This window comes from Nelumbo lutea, chromosome 1 (genome assembly GCF_056320005.1).
Source record: "Nelumbo lutea isolate HS-2025 chromosome 1, American lotus-T2T, whole genome shotgun sequence".
NCBI lineage: Eukaryota > Viridiplantae > Streptophyta > Magnoliopsida > Proteales > Nelumbonaceae > Nelumbo > Nelumbo lutea.
Window position 1 is genome coordinate 185,973,454 of NC_142684.1, and position 17,278 is coordinate 185,990,731.

General features: G+C 36.7%; 2 protein-coding genes across 3 annotated transcripts; one reads left to right on the plus strand and one right to left on the minus strand.

Moving 5' to 3' along the window:
- The first annotated feature begins 5,878 nt into the window (after positions 1-5,878).
- LOC148879811 (Ribosomal L5P family protein) lies at positions 5,879-8,244 on the plus strand. The gene is made up of 3 exons (XM_088961519.1): positions 5,879-6,459; positions 6,650-6,850; positions 7,715-8,244. Exons 1-3 carry the CDS (start codon positions 6,205-6,207, stop codon positions 8,048-8,050), a joined length of 792 nt encoding a protein of 263 aa, XP_088817645.1. The 5' UTR covers positions 5,879-6,204; the 3' UTR covers positions 8,051-8,244.
- Positions 8,245-9,628: 1,384 nt separating this feature from the next.
- On the minus strand, positions 9,629-17,278 carry MDAR6 (monodehydroascorbate reductase 6). 2 transcript variants are annotated; one of them, XM_088961517.1, is made up of 17 exons: positions 17,085-17,278; positions 16,778-16,952; positions 16,589-16,688; positions 16,402-16,479; positions 15,878-15,949; positions 15,635-15,753; positions 14,152-14,236; positions 13,268-13,357; positions 12,448-12,549; positions 12,247-12,336; positions 11,877-11,957; positions 11,523-11,594; positions 11,338-11,432; positions 11,144-11,232; positions 10,929-10,991; positions 10,798-10,838; positions 9,629-9,927 (listed from the first exon to the last, which is right to left on the minus strand). In XM_088961517.1, exons 1-17 carry the CDS (start codon positions 17,098-17,100, stop codon positions 9,796-9,798), a joined length of 1,500 nt encoding a protein of 499 aa, XP_088817643.1. In that variant the 5' UTR covers positions 17,101-17,278; the 3' UTR covers positions 9,629-9,795. The 2 variants fall into 2 exon arrangements, with proteins under 2 accessions (XP_088817643.1, XP_088817644.1); XM_088961518.1 differs by having other exon boundaries at positions 17,091-17,211.

Genomic DNA, 17,278 nt, shown 5'->3' on the forward strand with positions numbered 1-17,278 from the left:
AAACAAAAAACTAACTCTCTCTTGACAAATAAGTTGGTAATAGCTTGGTGGTAATAGTAGTTGCTATTTGCACAAGTGGTGCAGGTTTAAATCACATTACATGCATTTTATTTTCACACAAGCGGCGAAGCCATTTGACTATGTTCGGGTTTCGGATTTGACTAAACTACTTAGATTAAAACTAGTTAGACCAACTTGAGCTATCTAATTAGATTGTCTTTGAGCTAATCACATCAAGAGTGGTTGAACCGTTTAGATCCGGATCAGTACGGTTGGACTGAACTGGGTCGGTTCAATCAATGATGGATTAACTTGGACCAGCCCATATCAGGTTTGTGCATGGGTTTGGGACTGAACTGATTGGCCCAAAGCGGGTCAGGAGAAGTATATCGAACATGTCAGGATTCAGGTCAGGTTGTACAAATACGACTCGGGCCAGACGATCCAAATCAGGAAAAACAAGTGGGGAAGATTTAGGGTCCAGACACCATCCCACCCACCCCGTTTTGGGTTTGGGCAAACCAAGATCAACATGCTCTTGGTCGGGCCGGGTTCTGCCTGGGCTGACCGGCCCAAACGAATTGAATCGAGGCGATCGCGTCTGTTCATATTTAGACCAAGTTGAGCTAGTTCGAACTCGAGCCAAGTTGATTTGGATTTGTGTCGATTTGGGTGAAGTGTGTTGATTTGAGAAAAACTAATTTTAGTCAATAATTAATATAAAATTAATGCATTAATTATAAATTATTTCATTTAAATGAAGAAAATTAAAAAAATGGCTAACAAATTAATACTTATATCTTTAATGGTTAACCCAATGGTTATTCATAACCCAACCCAACCCATTTAAATTGACCCAATGGTTGATCAAACCCATTTCCAACATGCCAATTAGATGGGCGGTTGGGTGGATTAGATGCTAGGTGGGTTCAGCGGATTGGGTGAAAATTTGTCTCCCCTACTCCCATGAATTTGAAATGAAATTCTCACTACAAACAAACAAATGTTCATTGCACCATTTCAAATTGGTCCTCCGACAGTCACAGTCAATAAATAAATAGGTTCCCTTCTAGGCAAGAATGGATAAGAGTGAATAACATTATAGCGTTTGGTTGCAAAATTCTTGCCATAGGCCTCATTCTTTTTATGTGAAAAATTAGCCTCTAGCATAGAAATTGAGGTAACATGCAACATGAAAAATAATCATACCCGATCTTGCTAATTTCTATTATTTAAGGAAACTCTATGTCAATGGACATAAGGCCATATTTGATTTCACTTTTATTAAGTACTTTTTATAAGTACTTTACATAAGTGTTGGGACCACAGATTAAGTAGAAAATAAGCACTTGTGCCTCTTTAGTAAAAAAATAAGGAAAAAGTGCTTATTGAAAAAACAACTTGAGAGTGGTTTTTTTAAGCACTTATTAAATAAGTGCATGTTCAAAATTTTTGGGACGGCTCAATCCTTGGTTAATTTTTTAAAATCCCCAAAATACCCCCATGTGTTAGAGAAACCCTCTTCTTCCTCATTCAAACAAACTCGAGTATACCAACGACGGCACCTGTAATGGGAGCATTCGATGACCATCAAACAACCTAAAAACTCACCAAGGATCAGATCATTTTTGGAGTGATTTTGTCCATGTTTTCATGAACATTTTTGGTTTTTTGAGGTATTTAATATTTGGAACCCTTTTGGCATTGTTCATTGCCAGATCTGGTTTTTTTGGAGGGATTTCACTCCATTATCACCATACAATTGTTGTCGACATCAGGTTGGTCATCCTCCTCCTTTGCTTTATAATTATTTTTAGTGTAACATTTTGCTCAAAACTGTTTTTTTTTTTTTAATTTTTAGAGATAAAAACGATAATGTTGTGATTTTTTGAAGTGTATGTGGTTGTGTTAATTATTTTATGTTGATTATTTTGCATAATCCGAATAATGGGTGATGGGAATTTGTGTTAATTAGTTCCATTGTGTTAATTCTCTTATGTTAAATATTATTGCACTTTTGTGTTTTTATTCCAAGTTATGAATAATTGGTGATGTTTTCCAAATTTAATTTTTCCTTAATCCGAATGTTGATTGTTTTTTTATTAATATGATTTTTTGTGATACTATAATTAAAAAAAAATTATTGCACATTGTATATGCTGAAATATATGAACCATAATATGTTGAAATATGTAAATAATATTACACTAAAATATTTGAATAATAATATGCTAAAATATGTTTTATTGATTTTTTATATGAATAATGATATCCTGAAATTTCATTTTGGTGATTCTTATTGCATATTATTGTGTTGTTGTTGTTGTTGATGATGATGATGATGATGATGATGATGATGTTGTTGTTGTTGTTGTTACTATTATTATTATTATTATTATGTGAAAAATATTGTTTATATGTGTGGATGAAATGGGGGTTAAATATGTCATTTATGCTAAAATAAGCACTTGTAGGGAATGCAGTTCATCAAATATCCCAACCCCAATAAGTGCTTAAAAAGCTCAATAAGTGATTTGAAAAATGGGTCACCAAACAAAATTAAGTAGTGGTTAAAATAAGTACTTAGAATAAGCACTTGTCCATCACTTAATCACCAAACATAGCCTAAGTGCCGACCTAAGTCTACAAAACCACGGCCATATATGTTGATCGGAAAACTGCCATGAAAACTTTAATTGATATCCAAACCAACACTTTTCTTCAATTTTTGTGTTAAGCACATCTCTTATGGACTAGCAATTGGAATAAGAAATCAATTTCTATTATGTTCCAAATTATTTCAATTGTTGGTATATTTTTTTTTCATTGGGATCGCAAGGGAGTCGAGCTACTATGCTTGCACAGTAGATGTAATTTCCTTCTCAATAAATAAATGCATCAATTGCAAATTGGACTAATGTATCCCACGTACCAATAATCGAGAATTGTCAATGGATCAGGTTTACTTAACGGATCTGAATAGACTGAGCCGATTATAACGATTTTGGTTCCATAGTTTTGTCCAGTTAATAATTGGATTGGTTTTGATTGAAAAATTTGGGGCCCTCCTAAATCGAAGATTTTTCTTTTCCTTATCATAAGTTACAAATTGCCTAAAAGTCTGATTATTCACAAAGGTTGTAATATTGAAGGAGCTTGTGGCTTTTGTGGAGAGTTTGAAGATATTAATCATATCTTTAAGAAATGCTCATATGAGAAGCAGATTTGGATGGTGGTTGAGCTTAATATTGTTGGGTTATTATATTATGGTTCATATGGAAAAATAAAAAAGAGATACATTTAATAATAAAACCATCCCTCCTATCTTGATTGAGAGCTTTGAATTGCTTCATAGAGGTTGTGAATTGTATCAAGATGAAGGGAAATTTTGGGGTTCATTATGTGTCTCGTAATGCTGATGATTGGTGTGCTATTATATGTATTGCTGAGGATCACCTTGGAGCCATTCATAATCTTAAAGCACACAGGATTGGCTTACTACTATCAACATTGCTGAAGCTTGGATAGCCTAGGAAACTTACAATATGACTTTCAATATTAGAGAGCCCTCGATCATAATTGAAGGGGATTTAATGTTGGTCATCAATTATCTGAAGAGATTTGTTGCTATTGTTATTGAACATCATGGAAGACCGTAGACATGTTAGCTCGCATTTGGCTTTTCATCATACCTTTAGAGAGGTGAATCAAGCTGCTGATTGGCTGATACACAATGCTATCATGGATGGGCAAGTTAATAAGAATTTAATTGACGTTGTTCTTAGTTTTGTTTGTTTATAAGAATTTAATTGACGTTGTTTACAAATTATACGAAAGATAAATGAGGTGGGAGAAAAGTTATTTGGGGGTAGTAAGGTAAGATGAAAATCGATATAGTTTTCATGAGAAAATTATGGTTTGATGAAGTGATGCAAATTTTGCATTAATTTTTTAAATGCAAAGTGTAAATCATAATTACAAATAAATAAATGCAAAATTTGTATCTTATTCATATTTGCATTTTGCAATGCAATATAAACCCAGACAAAACAACACGAGATATGGTTAACTGAACCAATAGTTGTTCATAAGGCTATGAACCAATAATAATACTACACACCACACACCTCACCAAGCATAAAATACATTTAACTTCTCGTATGGGACCTATATATTTTGGAGTTTGACTTCAATCAGTGCAAAGTCCATTTAAGCAACCTTTAGCCTCCGTTTGGTTTGTGGGATGGAGATGAGAAAAAGGAAATATTTCATTAATATTCTTTTTTCTCTCATTTGTTTCAAGAGAAATAAGGGGACGGGATGAGAAAAACGTGGGATGTGAGATTCCAAAATTGTGCAATTGGGATCTCACCAAAACAATGCGACCTCAGTGGAAAAACTTGAGAAAACTCGAGTTTCTTCATCTTCATCCTCTGCTTTGTCGTTGTTGCTGCAACCCCGACTCCTCTTTCTATCTCTCATTTCTTCTCTATTCTGTCTCTCTGTACGTCTCTGCTTCTATCTGTCTGTCTCTCTTCTCTCTCTCTCATCCAAAGCAAAACCAAAAGCAAGAAAAAAAGAGAAAAAAACAACCCCAAATCATGGAAGGAGATGCAAACACACCACCCTTTTGGCTACAAACTAGTTCCACCATCAGTTGTAGCCATCGTCATTCTTCTTCTCCTTTATTTCTTAACTCTGTCGTTCTAATCGTCGTATTGCCTTTCGCCGCTTTCTTTCTCTTGCTCTGTCATTCCATCCCTTCTATGGGATTCTCAGTAGGAGGAACTACGAGTCCTCCAACAGCACTGATGATGAGTATACCAATGTTGCCAGCAGCAGCACCTCCCAGGTGGCCGACAAATCACATCCATCCTCAACCCCACATCCCTGGTTCGAGTATCACGACCACAGCTTCTACAATCCCATGACATTCTCCACCGATTTCACTAGGGTCGGACACTTGAGGAGGAATAGCATCTCCTACCCGGATCTTAGGCTAGAATCCTCATGGGTTTCCGAGAGCGATGATAGAGATCAATGATAGTGTACCAGAAGTCACGAAAATCCATTCACCACAACCACATGCTCTAACTGCCGTCGTCGCCTCCTCCTCCTCCACCCCACCGCAATGGGAATCGAAACAATCCGAACAGAAAAGTAGCAAAAGAAAAAAGAGGGGGAGCAGTGGAGCGAAAGACATAGCAACTACATTGGCCTCGCTATACCATCAAAGGAAGAAGAAGAAGAAACAGAAGAACAAGGATAGTTATGGTTACGATAGTTCCCTTCACTCTCCACCATCTTTTCATTTATGATCACACCAAAACAGAGAAGAAAGTAGAACTCTGTTTTGTGATAATAATTTTCCTACTATTTTCTCATATAAAACCAAATAATAAAAAGTTAAACTTATATATTTTCCATCCCATCTCATCTTTTTCCATCTCACCCAAATTTCTCCACAAACCAAACGAGCCTTATAATCTTACATTAACAATAACTCAATACTTACAATACTTGCGTACTTTATTTCACGGAGAAATGGAGAGATATTCCCAATACAAGATTGTCAAAACGCAATTGGAACGGTGTGGGCATGGAGTCACTGGTGCACTGAGGCATTATCATTGCTTACACAAGTAAAGCTTTCAGTTAATTCGGGCTGGGCCTGGTGTATTCCTCGGGTCAATTCGCCCGGTCCGTTCTAATATCGCAAAGGAGAACCTATACTCCTTATCCACCACACAACACGAGCAACAGAGCAGTAAACAATCTTAAAGCCACATGCCACCCTCTATTTGGAATATCTACCCATGAATTATAAATATAAGTATGAGAGATGTTCTCGGTGTGCGGGCAGTACATGGTGTAAGTACGGTGTGAGATGCGCTCATTGAGGAGCATATCCGAACTCAAACAGCACCAGCCTTGAAGACTAAGCTGCCCCTAATAGTTCCACTATTTACAACACCGGCCTAGTGCACCAGACCAGACTGCTCCTTCTGGTTCCATTATCTATAACAGTACACGGCAGCTGAACCCACTTCCAGACCTCTAGGCACAGCCGTGGTATTTTGGTGCTTATATCAAAGGACAGGGGTATTTTTGTTTCTCGGTTGAATGCCTCAAAGCCTTGTCACGGGATTGTATCATCGTAGTTCGAGACTGGATAGATAGGGGAGGAAGAACAAAGCTATCCTCATGGCGTCCACTGCGTTTCTACAATCTTCATCTTCTTCGTTTCATGGCCGATTTCCAGTCGTTTCTGTCTCTAATGCTACTAGAATTCTGTCGGGAAGATCTGCAAATGGATGTCGGTTGACAGTGAAAGCTAGTACAGGTATCGTTTTGGTGGATAAATCTGAAGCAGAGACGGTTCATCGTCTGAAGACGAATTATTTGGAGAAAATCGCTCCTTTGCTGAAGGACGAGTTCTCTTACAAGAACATCCACGAGGTGTTGTCCCTTTTGTTCTAATTCTAGGGCTAGACAACTCCAATTTCAGTTTATTTTGCATATTTTCTCTCCATTTCGTGTTTCAACGTGCACGGCAAGGAACCATTTGGACTTGCCATTTTAGGGTTATATATTCTTAATTATCCCCTTGGATTTCACTTTTTAATCTTGAAATGTTGAATTTTGGTAGATTCCCAAGATTGAGAAGGTTGTGGTGAATTGCGGTATTGGAGATGCTGCACAAAATTCGAAGGGTTTGGAAGCAGCATTGAAGGATTTGGCGGTCATTACCGGTCAGAGACCTGTAAAGACACGAGCAAGGAATTCTATTGCGACCTTCAAACTCAGGGAAGGCCAACCAATTGGTATTGCCGTCACACTGAGAGGAAATGTGAGTTTGTTTAATTAACTTCAGTTTCTCTAAGCTTGCTTTTACATTCAATCTTGCACTTCCTACAGCTTGGAGTTCAATATTTTCTAATGCTAGAACCTGAAATTAGAAGATTCATAATTTCATTGCATTCTTTGCTAGAACCTGAAATTAGAAGATTCATAATTTCATTGCATTCTTTGCTATTAGGTTGTGTTTGGTTTGAAGGAAAAAGTAGGGAAAGGAAGGGAAAGGTAAGGAAACCTTTACAAACATAGCCTTAATGATTGAACTGAGAATCAAAAGATGTTGGACAGCGATAACGCTTGAACTTGAAATGATTGACATTCACAACGCCAGATACAAAATGTTGGATACTGGTAGTGTTGAAACTTACATTTCAAAGATTCATATTGCCATTTCTTATTATGCGCCTTCTTTTGTTATGTACTTATGTTAATGCATTGGATTGATCCCTATGTCAGTGAACTGTCAAGTTAGTTATTATTCTCCACTGTTTTGTGTTGTTCTTGTAAATCTGGAGATCTGAGTACAGGGGACAGTTACCCGGGATTCGGCCCTGCATTCATCATCTTAATGGAGCTTGTTGGGTGAAAATAGGAACGATTACAAAAAACAACCCTGTTCCTTTTAAAGGGTAGTCAATGGATGGGAGTGGAATGATTACAAATTTATTATTGGGTTTTTGTTAATTTTCATTGTGACTGAAAATTACAACATTGGAATCCCTTGAATGATGGGTCTGAACCTGCTCGAGGGCATTTCATTTCCTCATCTTTGCATTCATGATATATGTTTTCCATGCACAAAACATAGATCAATCAGATCTCTAGCAGTCTGCTCATGTTTACTTGAACATGACAGATTATGTATTCGTTTCTGGATCGGCTTATAAACTTGGGGCTTCCTAGGACAAGGGATTTTCAAGGAGTAAATCCCAACAGCTTTGATGGGCATGGAAATTATAGCATTGGGATTCGTGATCAGAGTGTGTTCCCGGAAATCAGGTTTGATGGCCTTGGTAAGCCAAAGGGAATGGATGTCTGCATAACCACCACAGCTAAAACAGACAAGGAAGCTCAGAGGCTACTCTCTCTGATGGGAATGCCATTTAGAGAGGGAGGAGGTCCGACGACGGTGATGCGCAAGAAGAAGTTGAAGGCACATCACTTTGACTCGAAATCTAAGGGACGAAGATAGTTGATGATCTCTGGGTAGATACGTTTGCCTTGTACTTTTTCTTCTGTCACTGCCGATCTCTTCACTGTTTTTTATTTTTTTTATTTTTAATTTGTATGGTGTTAGTTATGCCAACAACAACGAGATTGAACGGAAACGATTCTAGGTAAATTGTGATAAGCTCTGAAATTTGACGTGTTTTTCATATTTTGATATTTTCTTTTCTTGTTGCTACAACACTGCTTTTCATTTTATTGGCTAAAGAGTAGTCGCTTGAAGGAATAAATCTTGCAGATTCTAAGATCATGTGTAAGACGATATTCATCGATGTCGTAATCCAGTCTTTGAATTATTACAGCATGATCTCAACGCGGTCGACCACTGAATATAATAGTGACATCGTTGTTATTGTAAAACCATCCGAATTTTGCTCCGTGGACTGTGGATGTCTTGCTTTAACCTCCCTGCCAATTGACCACAGATGTTTTCGTCTTGTCGAATCATCCACGTTAGAACGAATCCAGGCTGCTCGTTACGAGCGAAAGTGTGTTAAAGGTAGAAAAAAGGAAGAAAAGGTTAAGGAAATCTATTCAAATCTTGTACTTTCCAGTTTTCAGGTGATGAATGAATTTGCCCAAAGGCATTTTCTTAAAAGAAAAAAAAAAAACCGACTTACAATAAGGGTTATGTCGTCATTGTCTTTGCCTAGATTTTCTGCTATTGATGAATGAATGGGTGTATTTGTGATGGAATTCACTTTAAACTTGTGAGGTTTCGTAGTTTGTTTGGGGTTAAGATCCTTAGGTTCAGTTTGGAAGGAGTATAAATACAAATATGTAGAGTTCAAAACCTTATATTTTGTATGTATTTACATTGTACAATGTACAATGTAAAATCTTGCATTTTATATTATTTATATTGTACATATTTGTATTTATACTCTTTCCAAACCGAGCCTTAACTTGCAAGCTGAGAGTGATTTAGGAAATAAGAAAGCTAGTGAGTAGTAATTGTGTATACCTTGGGCCCCTGGAGGGAAGCCTTTATATAATGGAGTCCTCGTGGGCTTCGCGGAGTAATTCCAAGATCATTGCTATGATAGAATCTGTTTTTGCGTTAATTGGAGATAACATTATCAGTTGATAAGGTTAATCACTTCCGCCTGAATCGGACGGGAAAATAATACTTAGTTGTTACGAGGCACGATCTCACAAAATTTGGGAACCGTTGGAGTGACATTCGAGGTTATATTGAGGGTAGATCGGTATACCCGAGCTGGTTTCTACCTCAAACTGATATTCTCGAGCTAAGGCTCGTACACCTCGAACTGAATTATGTACTAGTGCCACGACCTGGTACCGAGATGCCCTTAGCTCGGGATGATTTCAGCTCAAAGAACCCTTAGTTCGGGGTAGTGGAGTATCACTTTGTAGCGAACTAGCTATGCCGAGTTGTTACCTATGTCGAGTCATGTCCATGTGTCCCCTTATTATGAGATCGGACTAAATCACCCTCCATCAGTAGTAGTTTAATCCCAACATATGAATAAAATTACATTGAAGTGGTTTTTCAAACGCATATTTGGAATACTAAGATGGATAATAGGAAGATAATATACTCGATGATTGTTTATTCAAAATTGTTATTCTACACAAAATTTCCATGAGGTTGCACTCCAATAACAGTGATGATTCTCAAGTTGGAAAATATTGCGGATGACAAGGAAAAGTTAGAAACTTGGCTTATCAAAATCTGACTACTGTGCCCTAGGCTGCTGTTTCTACTTGCATGGAGCTTCGAGCAATTTCTAGAGCCTCTTCAACAGAAGATGCACTCTGAAGCTTTTGTTTATCAACGAGTGGCCGGTTCCTTGCAAGTTTAGGAAGGAGTTCAAATTCCTGAAATAATATTCAGATCAACGTCAATTTTCCAGTTTGGTAAGCAATATGCACAAACTGAAATCCCATCATGTAGAAGTATATCTCTTATTGCATGCTCGATGGTCAAAACTGTTTAAAGGTAATGGAAGTTTTTAACATTACTCATAATTCATGTCTACGATACCCTAAGATTATACGGTGTTCTAAGCGTGAAATACACAATGTTGTTCCTATTCGTAAGTAGACATGTCACACGTGATCTTAGAAGTGGTTCAATGAATAAGGCTGAACAATCAAGGAATCTTCCATGTGGCAAACTGGTTTGAATCACAAAAAGGCTAGACAGGTTCTATCAATATGGCAAATTTAGCTCCCAAACCCTTGCCATGTGGTCTGGATAAATTCTGTTTTTTTTTTTAAGCAAGTTTAATAATAAAATATTGAAACTTTCAATGGTCGATATTACTTGTCAAACACACGGGAAGAATATGAGAAACATGGCTGATGTGGATGGGAGGGTTGAACAGGTGGTCAAACCAGAGGATCCCTTAGTGGATGGTTCTGATTGGCCACATAATCCCTCCAAGTGGCAGAAATAATGACAGGTTGTCTGGAAAGTCACTACTTGAGCCAACTACTGAACCTTTTTTCTTTTTCCTTCAATCTTTTGTATATTTTTCATTAGGTTGTGGCTGATTACTCATCGGTTCTTATTAATTTTGGAGACAAGTGCTGCTTAGAATCCTATTTGAGACAAGTTCAACTGAAGACATGCAACTTCAACCACTGGGTACTCATTCTTAATTATTGGAGTCAATGTTCCTAGTCCAAGCAAGCAACCCTAATGCAAGAATGAGCTGAAACTTGATTAAGATTAAAAAGCAATACCTCAGGGCTTCCACTTTCTAGGAGAACTCCTTTCAATTTACCTGTCACAACAGAAAAGAATAACAATTTTCTTACAAATGAATAAAGATTTGAGTAAAAAGGAAGAATCAGAAAAAATATATATTATTTACCAGAATCTAGCCAAAAAGTAGCAATTTTAGGATTGAAGTTTCCAATTTCAATTGTCTCACCAACTGCTCAGTTAGGACCAAAAAGAAGAGACAGAGGGAAAAAAAAAAAAAGAAAAGATTAATGAGTACTAAATACAAGTGAATGGAAGCACAAGCCAGATAACATGATTGGTTTGTAGGGTATGTAACTGCAGTGCATATTTACAAATTATTACCATTATCTCCATAGAACTGCCACCACACTTTCCTTCTGCTCCCTTCATACTCAAAAACTCTAGAGTAGAAGTATGGGAGATAGTCATATCTGGATGCAAGGTACATCATTAATTTGGAAAATGGTTAGGTAAAATCTTCAAGTGCAGCACATACAAGAACAAACAAAGTAACAGTTGAGGCTGATTCTACATACAGGCTGGTCTGTGCACTTTGTAATGCTCTGACACAGTGTTGTGCTGAGCGACGAGCATGATCAACATGTTCAAATCGAGCAGTCCGGTCATATATCTGATTGGAGAGGATTAGATGGACTATCAAGTTGATTTTTAATTTGATTTTTCAGTAAAGATGGAAATGGAGAATTTCAAAAAGGCATACTTTCAAAGGGAATGCTGCAACATCTCCAATTGCGAAAATACCAGGTACTTTTGTTCGGAACTGACCATCAACCTGAGAAAAGGGATTCATTGTCAGCCCTGTATTTTTTTTTGGATAAGGTTAATTCTATTTGTATTAAGAGAAATGAGTGGGAGTCTGTTACCGAAATTTACACACAGTAAGTTCAACTGTACTAATAGTTATATACAAAAGAGGATTAAAATAACTTGATCATATTCAAGCATGAAGTCTGAGAACCAAAAATACTTAAAATAGAAATCAAAGTATAAATGTATAATATCGGGAGACTATCTAAGAGGAACAACAGATTGCATGTAAATCAGTTCTACTGACCTGTATTCCACCAACGTTGCTATTCAAGCCCACTGCTTCAAAGGGGCTGACAGTGGGCTTTGCTCCAATACCAACAATAACCTGCATTTGAAGAACCATTGCTCAAAGCCATTTTCACCATTTCTCCATTTTCCAGGTTGCAGGTAAAAGTGATCTTATTTGTATGTAGTTCCATAAAAGATGTATATCCTGTTTAATATGGATTCTTTCGAATGAAATAGGATGCATCTAATGGTATAGTGATCTTATTCTAAAACCCTGCAAGTGCATCATACTTAAGCTTTTAGGGGAAAAAACAAAACAGGAACAAATAATACAATATACATATGGCATTTTATTTGAGACCAATATGCCAATGAGAATCAAGTACCACGTCTGCTTCTATGGTAAATCCGTCTTCAAGGTTAATAGCAGCCACACGTCCATCAGAACCAGCCTCCAAGTTTTTTATACGGGCACCCTAATCAAAAGATTGAGCAGATTCAGAAAGCATTATAAATGCACCCCTTTTAATATTAAAATAAGTACACCAATTATATTCATCAAACTAAAATACAAATTAGAAAATTACCTTCAAGAACTTGACCTCATTTTGTTGATAGAGATCTTCATATCTCTGAGCAAGTGAAGGAGTAAATAGTCTTTGCATTAGATGGTTCTCTGGAAAAATAACCTATAAGAAAGTCCATAAGTTAGAAGATTTAAGTAAATCTGTAACTACCTTATGGGATGTGGGGACATATATCCAACTTTCTAGCAAGAGAAACATTATTTTGTCCAGTTAAAGAAAAGAAAAGAAAGAAAGATAACAAGGGATGTTAGAGCCATGTGGAAAAAGAGTCCTCTCAGATAAACAATTGAGCAAACATGATTCACCCAACTCCATTAAGGTTATCATAGAAAGGCTATCTAGAAATTCATACTGTGGGAAGAGATAATTTATTCAACAATGATGTCACTATCACAAATTCAGAATGAGTAGAGAGCTCATTACAGAGCTATTACCACCAAGCTAGGAGATGTAATTTGGTCTACATTCTGGAATCTCAAGATTCTAGGAAAAACTGTACAAATCATTTACAATTGAGGCATGGAAATGTTAGGAAAAGCATAAAAAAGGGAGAAAGATATAGAAATTGAAGGTAATGACTCAATAAGTATTGCACATTCAAAATGATTTACACTTCATATCATGGATTTAGCTGTGATAAAGTGTATGTTACAATGTCAGAATGATGCCAATGTAATGATGCTTGATTTAATATGCAATGATGGAAATCCATAGCAGCTTGGTGCATGTGCAATAAATTGCATTACCAATTTCAGAAAGTAATTATTACTCTGTCAATCAAAATCATATTCCCGAGGTACAAATTCAATTGTAATCATACCGTTGTATCAAGCTTCCAACCAGCAGCAGCAGCAGCAACCTCCATTCCAATATAGCCACCACCAACAATGACCACTTTCTGTGCTTTCTCCTAAAAGAAAATAAACATTTTTTTATAACAAGAAATAAATAAGACAGTACTCAAAGCAAGTAATGGAAAGTAAGAAGCCATCCTCACTGGATAGAAACATCCCATAAATTATGGCCTCTAGACTTTCAACCATATACTAGGAAAGGAGCACTTATTTAACAGTTTATTTATCAATATTAAAGGTTGAGTTTCCATTTTATACTTCTTAAAGCCTTCTTTTGCCCTTTTTTTTTGTTTGTGAGGGGGGGATTCATTTCAAGGTTTATGCAGACTATCTGAATCTCTCTAGGAAGTTCAACCATTACTACCAAAAAGAAAATGCTATAGGAGGCTCAAATAGTGAAACATCATGAAGATTCTATAGTTACCACTACAGGTTGCTGAGAATGATAAAAGAGCTAAATACTTATGATGCCCAGATATGGATATGGATATGGACACAGACATGGAAATAGAAAACTCATAGATCCCATATGAGTTTCAGAACCACAATACTAATTGCAGAGATTCAGGTTAAATTCTGGTTCAATGTATATAATGATATCTTTTTCATAATTTGCAAATGGGTGCAGATCCATATATTAATGGAAGGTGTTAGGAGACAATAACATTTGGAATCAAATTGAATTCTCAACAGCTTTGCAGATACAAGAAAGCACTCCCGAAGTTCCATCAAATGTCTTATACCATTTCTATATTATAGATTCATTCAATATAGGTCAAAAGATCAGTTGCAACAGGATACGGCAATTGTAGCTAATCAAAGTAAAAGTAATAATCAGAATGGAATTTACCAATGATGATATTAGAGAATCAGCATCAGCAACATCACGGATATAGTGAACACCAGGCAAGTTTCCTCCAATTTTATCTGGAAATCTGAAAAAAAAAAAATGAGGATGCCACAACTTTATTTGTCAATCATCTAATTTCCAATAAATTTCAAAGGATCAAAAGGAAAGAACAATACTCTGTATACTTTTTTTTATGCATTTATACATTAATAATTATGGTTATTTTGACATTAAATATAATGTTATTGATATATTTATGGAAGTTATATGCATTTCTCAACGTATCCAAGTGTTTCCATATTTTTCGTTTGTATCCATGCATTTCCAAAGTGCATCCTTATCCAAGTAGTTTGATACAATACCCAATACCGATACTTTAATCCTTGACCCTAATAGGATCTTACATCCCCCTGGAACCTTGCTTCTCGTAATATAAGATATTTTGAGAATTTAGATAGTAGAATTCAACCAGCCCTAAAGGAGAGTTTGATTTGCCCTAATCTGGTGCCCAGTTAATCTAGAACTAAGTGGTAAAAAGCTGCGGGCATGACTTCCATTGGTGAAATTGATTTGACCAGTTGTATTGGCATGGTTTATTGATTTTTCAATCAAAGAATTCAGATTTGGAAGCTGATCTTGGAGCCTCTACAGGTATGGATTAATTAAAAATTAAAAATAGTCAAATACTCCATGGTCATCTTAGGTTTACAATGAATCAAATTGGTATTCTTTCTAGCAACTTCACTTTCACTCAATGCTTTAGCCCATGAATAAGTCTCATCCAATAGGCACATCTAGAAGAATATATGCCTTAACACATTGGGGATGACAACTAAAGTGGGAACCTTTAAGCTTTACTGCAAAACATATGAAGCATATCAAAATTGATGCTCCAGAACCTACACCTGCACTTGTTCCACTCTATGCTCTGGTGGCTTGGGTTTACATGCAAAACAACTTTTACCATACACAAATGGCATATAAATGCATACCTAGCTAAAACACCATTTTGATGGTTCGCTTTCAGAACCAAGAGCCTACAAATAAAATTTAATCATCCAATGCAACGCCATTCAGAGATTAAACTTGTCTAGCTACTAAAGATAGGGCAATTTCCAGGAATGAAAATATACAAATTGTGTGACAAGACAATCCAAATGTTTTGACTTTTTAGGCTTATGATATTTAGGCCTTTGACCAACCAATAGATGGGCTATCAATTAGATAATGCAGATTATTCAATATTGAGTATTCTAAACAATTCTAGTTCTCATAAATGCAAATCTAAATAAAGAAAGCAAGTGGGTTGAAATAGCATCTAGGTTATTGTATATGGTAGTGCTGTATTCTAAAAGAAATCGTTTTGGTTAAGAGTAGCATAAAGGTAGACATCACTTGAAGTTGAGAGGATTTGTACATTATAAGACTGCTCTTTAAGATAGGTAGGCATTTCCACAACAATTGGTCAAAGTAGTTATGGTACCTCACGGCTGTGCATCCAGTGGCAATTATAAGGGATCCATACTTGAGAAGTTTGCCCGAGGATGTAGTAAGGGTCTGTTTTTCTATATCAAGACCTGTTACTGGATCTTCATACAACATCTTCACAAAAACGAGAAGCTATGTTATAGACAGTATTTGACAAAATATGCAATATTATCATGTAAAACTGGAAGCAACGTATTAGAAACATAAAACAGAAGAATCACAAAATAACTAAGTCTACCTCTATGCCCTTCTCTTTATACCATTCAGGAGTTTGCCTTTCGCCACCAGATCCAACGCAGGTGTGAAATCCCTGGCATATCATGGTTGGACAAAGTTATCAAAAACAAACGGAACAACTAGCGAGCCTTGCTTTTTGAAAATTTCTTATGATTCACAGTTTTATAACTTTTTATTTCTTTGAACTAAAAAAAAAAAAAGTGTCGACAATATTCATAATTGACCTCTATTGAGAAAGAAAAGGGAAGAAAGAAACCATTGTAAAGCCAATCAAAGCTCTGTCCTAAAATTCTTATAAAGACGAGAAATGCCCATATTAGATAGATTGCAAAATATGATCTCCTAAACCCATGTTTTATTATAGCAAATACGTGCAAGGTAGAACTTCATGATATTAACATCCGTGTTCCAACGCCAGGCAAATATTGGTTTCAAATTCCAGCCCTCTGTTTATTGTTAAGCATGAAATACTAACACCGGTGTCTCCTCGGTTACTAATCAAAATTGAGATCGTGCTCATCTTACAGGTAGTCGTGCCGGCTTTTTATCCAGAGGGAACAAATAACCTTTAGTCAAAGCGGGGCGCTCATAAGGCGCAAATGCCTGTATAAAGCACCAAAATGAAATCTCAAATTATAACTTCAAGGTTGCATACGAACTTTCACTATCAAACATCAAATTTTTACACTGACTAGAAGACCGATCATCGTACCTCCTTAGACACAATGCAAAGCCGTCCATTGGCCATTCCATGTTCGACAAATGTCCGAGCTGCGTAACCGGCTGAATTTCCACCCCCGACAATAACAAACCTGCAAAATCCGGGTCCACATTACAAACACTCGCAATTAAGTGAATATTCGAGCATAATGACAATGGTGATATAAACTCAGAGGCCTACTCTCGGTTCTGGTTAGCGAAAGTCGATGATGCAACGACGTAGGTCCTAGGAGAGCTACTGAAGGCGATTGAAGACGGTTGAGGAATTCGATTCAGTGAAGCAGGTTGAGGACACCAAAGAGAGAGGCCGTGCTTCAAGCTCAAAGAATTCGCCATGGTTGCAATTGATCTTCGAACTGTAAGTGCGAAACGATAAATTAGGATTTAAAGAATGGAAAAGAAAACGAAGATGGTTGAAGCTCTGTTGATGCTATCGTCTGAAACTCTGGTTATACATATATAGTGGATGTTTGTGAATGAAGTAGGACCTGAACCTGAAGGCATCGAAATGCGCAGTTTTCCTGACCTTGATCGCGTTTCTTTGATTATTTTTTTTTGTTGGACCTTCGAGTTAGCCCTTTGGGCGATCGAAGAGCCAGCAGCTTGAGTTTAAATAGTGAAACGTGAAACTTTTTCCCGACGACGAACTTTGGCTGTCTTACGTTCGACAGCTTATGCTGTC

Excerpts from the sequence above, each read along its gene's own strand:
- LOC148879811 (XM_088961519.1), top strand. The coding sequence starts at position 6,205 with ATGGCGTCCACTGCGTTTCTACAATCTTCATCTTCTTCGTTTCATGGC. Across the intron at positions 6,460-6,649 it reads CTTACAAGAACATCCACGAG|ATTCCCAAGATTGAGAAGGT; the intron begins GTGTTGTCCCTT and ends GAATTTTGGTAG. Across the intron at positions 6,851-7,714 it reads CCGTCACACTGAGAGGAAAT|ATTATGTATTCGTTTCTGGA; the intron begins GTGAGTTTGTTT and ends TGAACATGACAG.
- MDAR6 (XM_088961517.1), bottom strand. Across the intron at positions 12,550-13,267 it reads GTTGGAAGCTTGATACAACG|GTTATTTTTCCAGAGAACCA; the intron begins GTATGATTACAA and ends ACTTTCTTATAG. Across the intron at positions 11,958-12,246 it reads TTACCATAGAAGCAGACGTG|GTTATTGTTGGTATTGGAGC; the intron begins GTACTTGATTCT and ends CTTCAAATGCAG.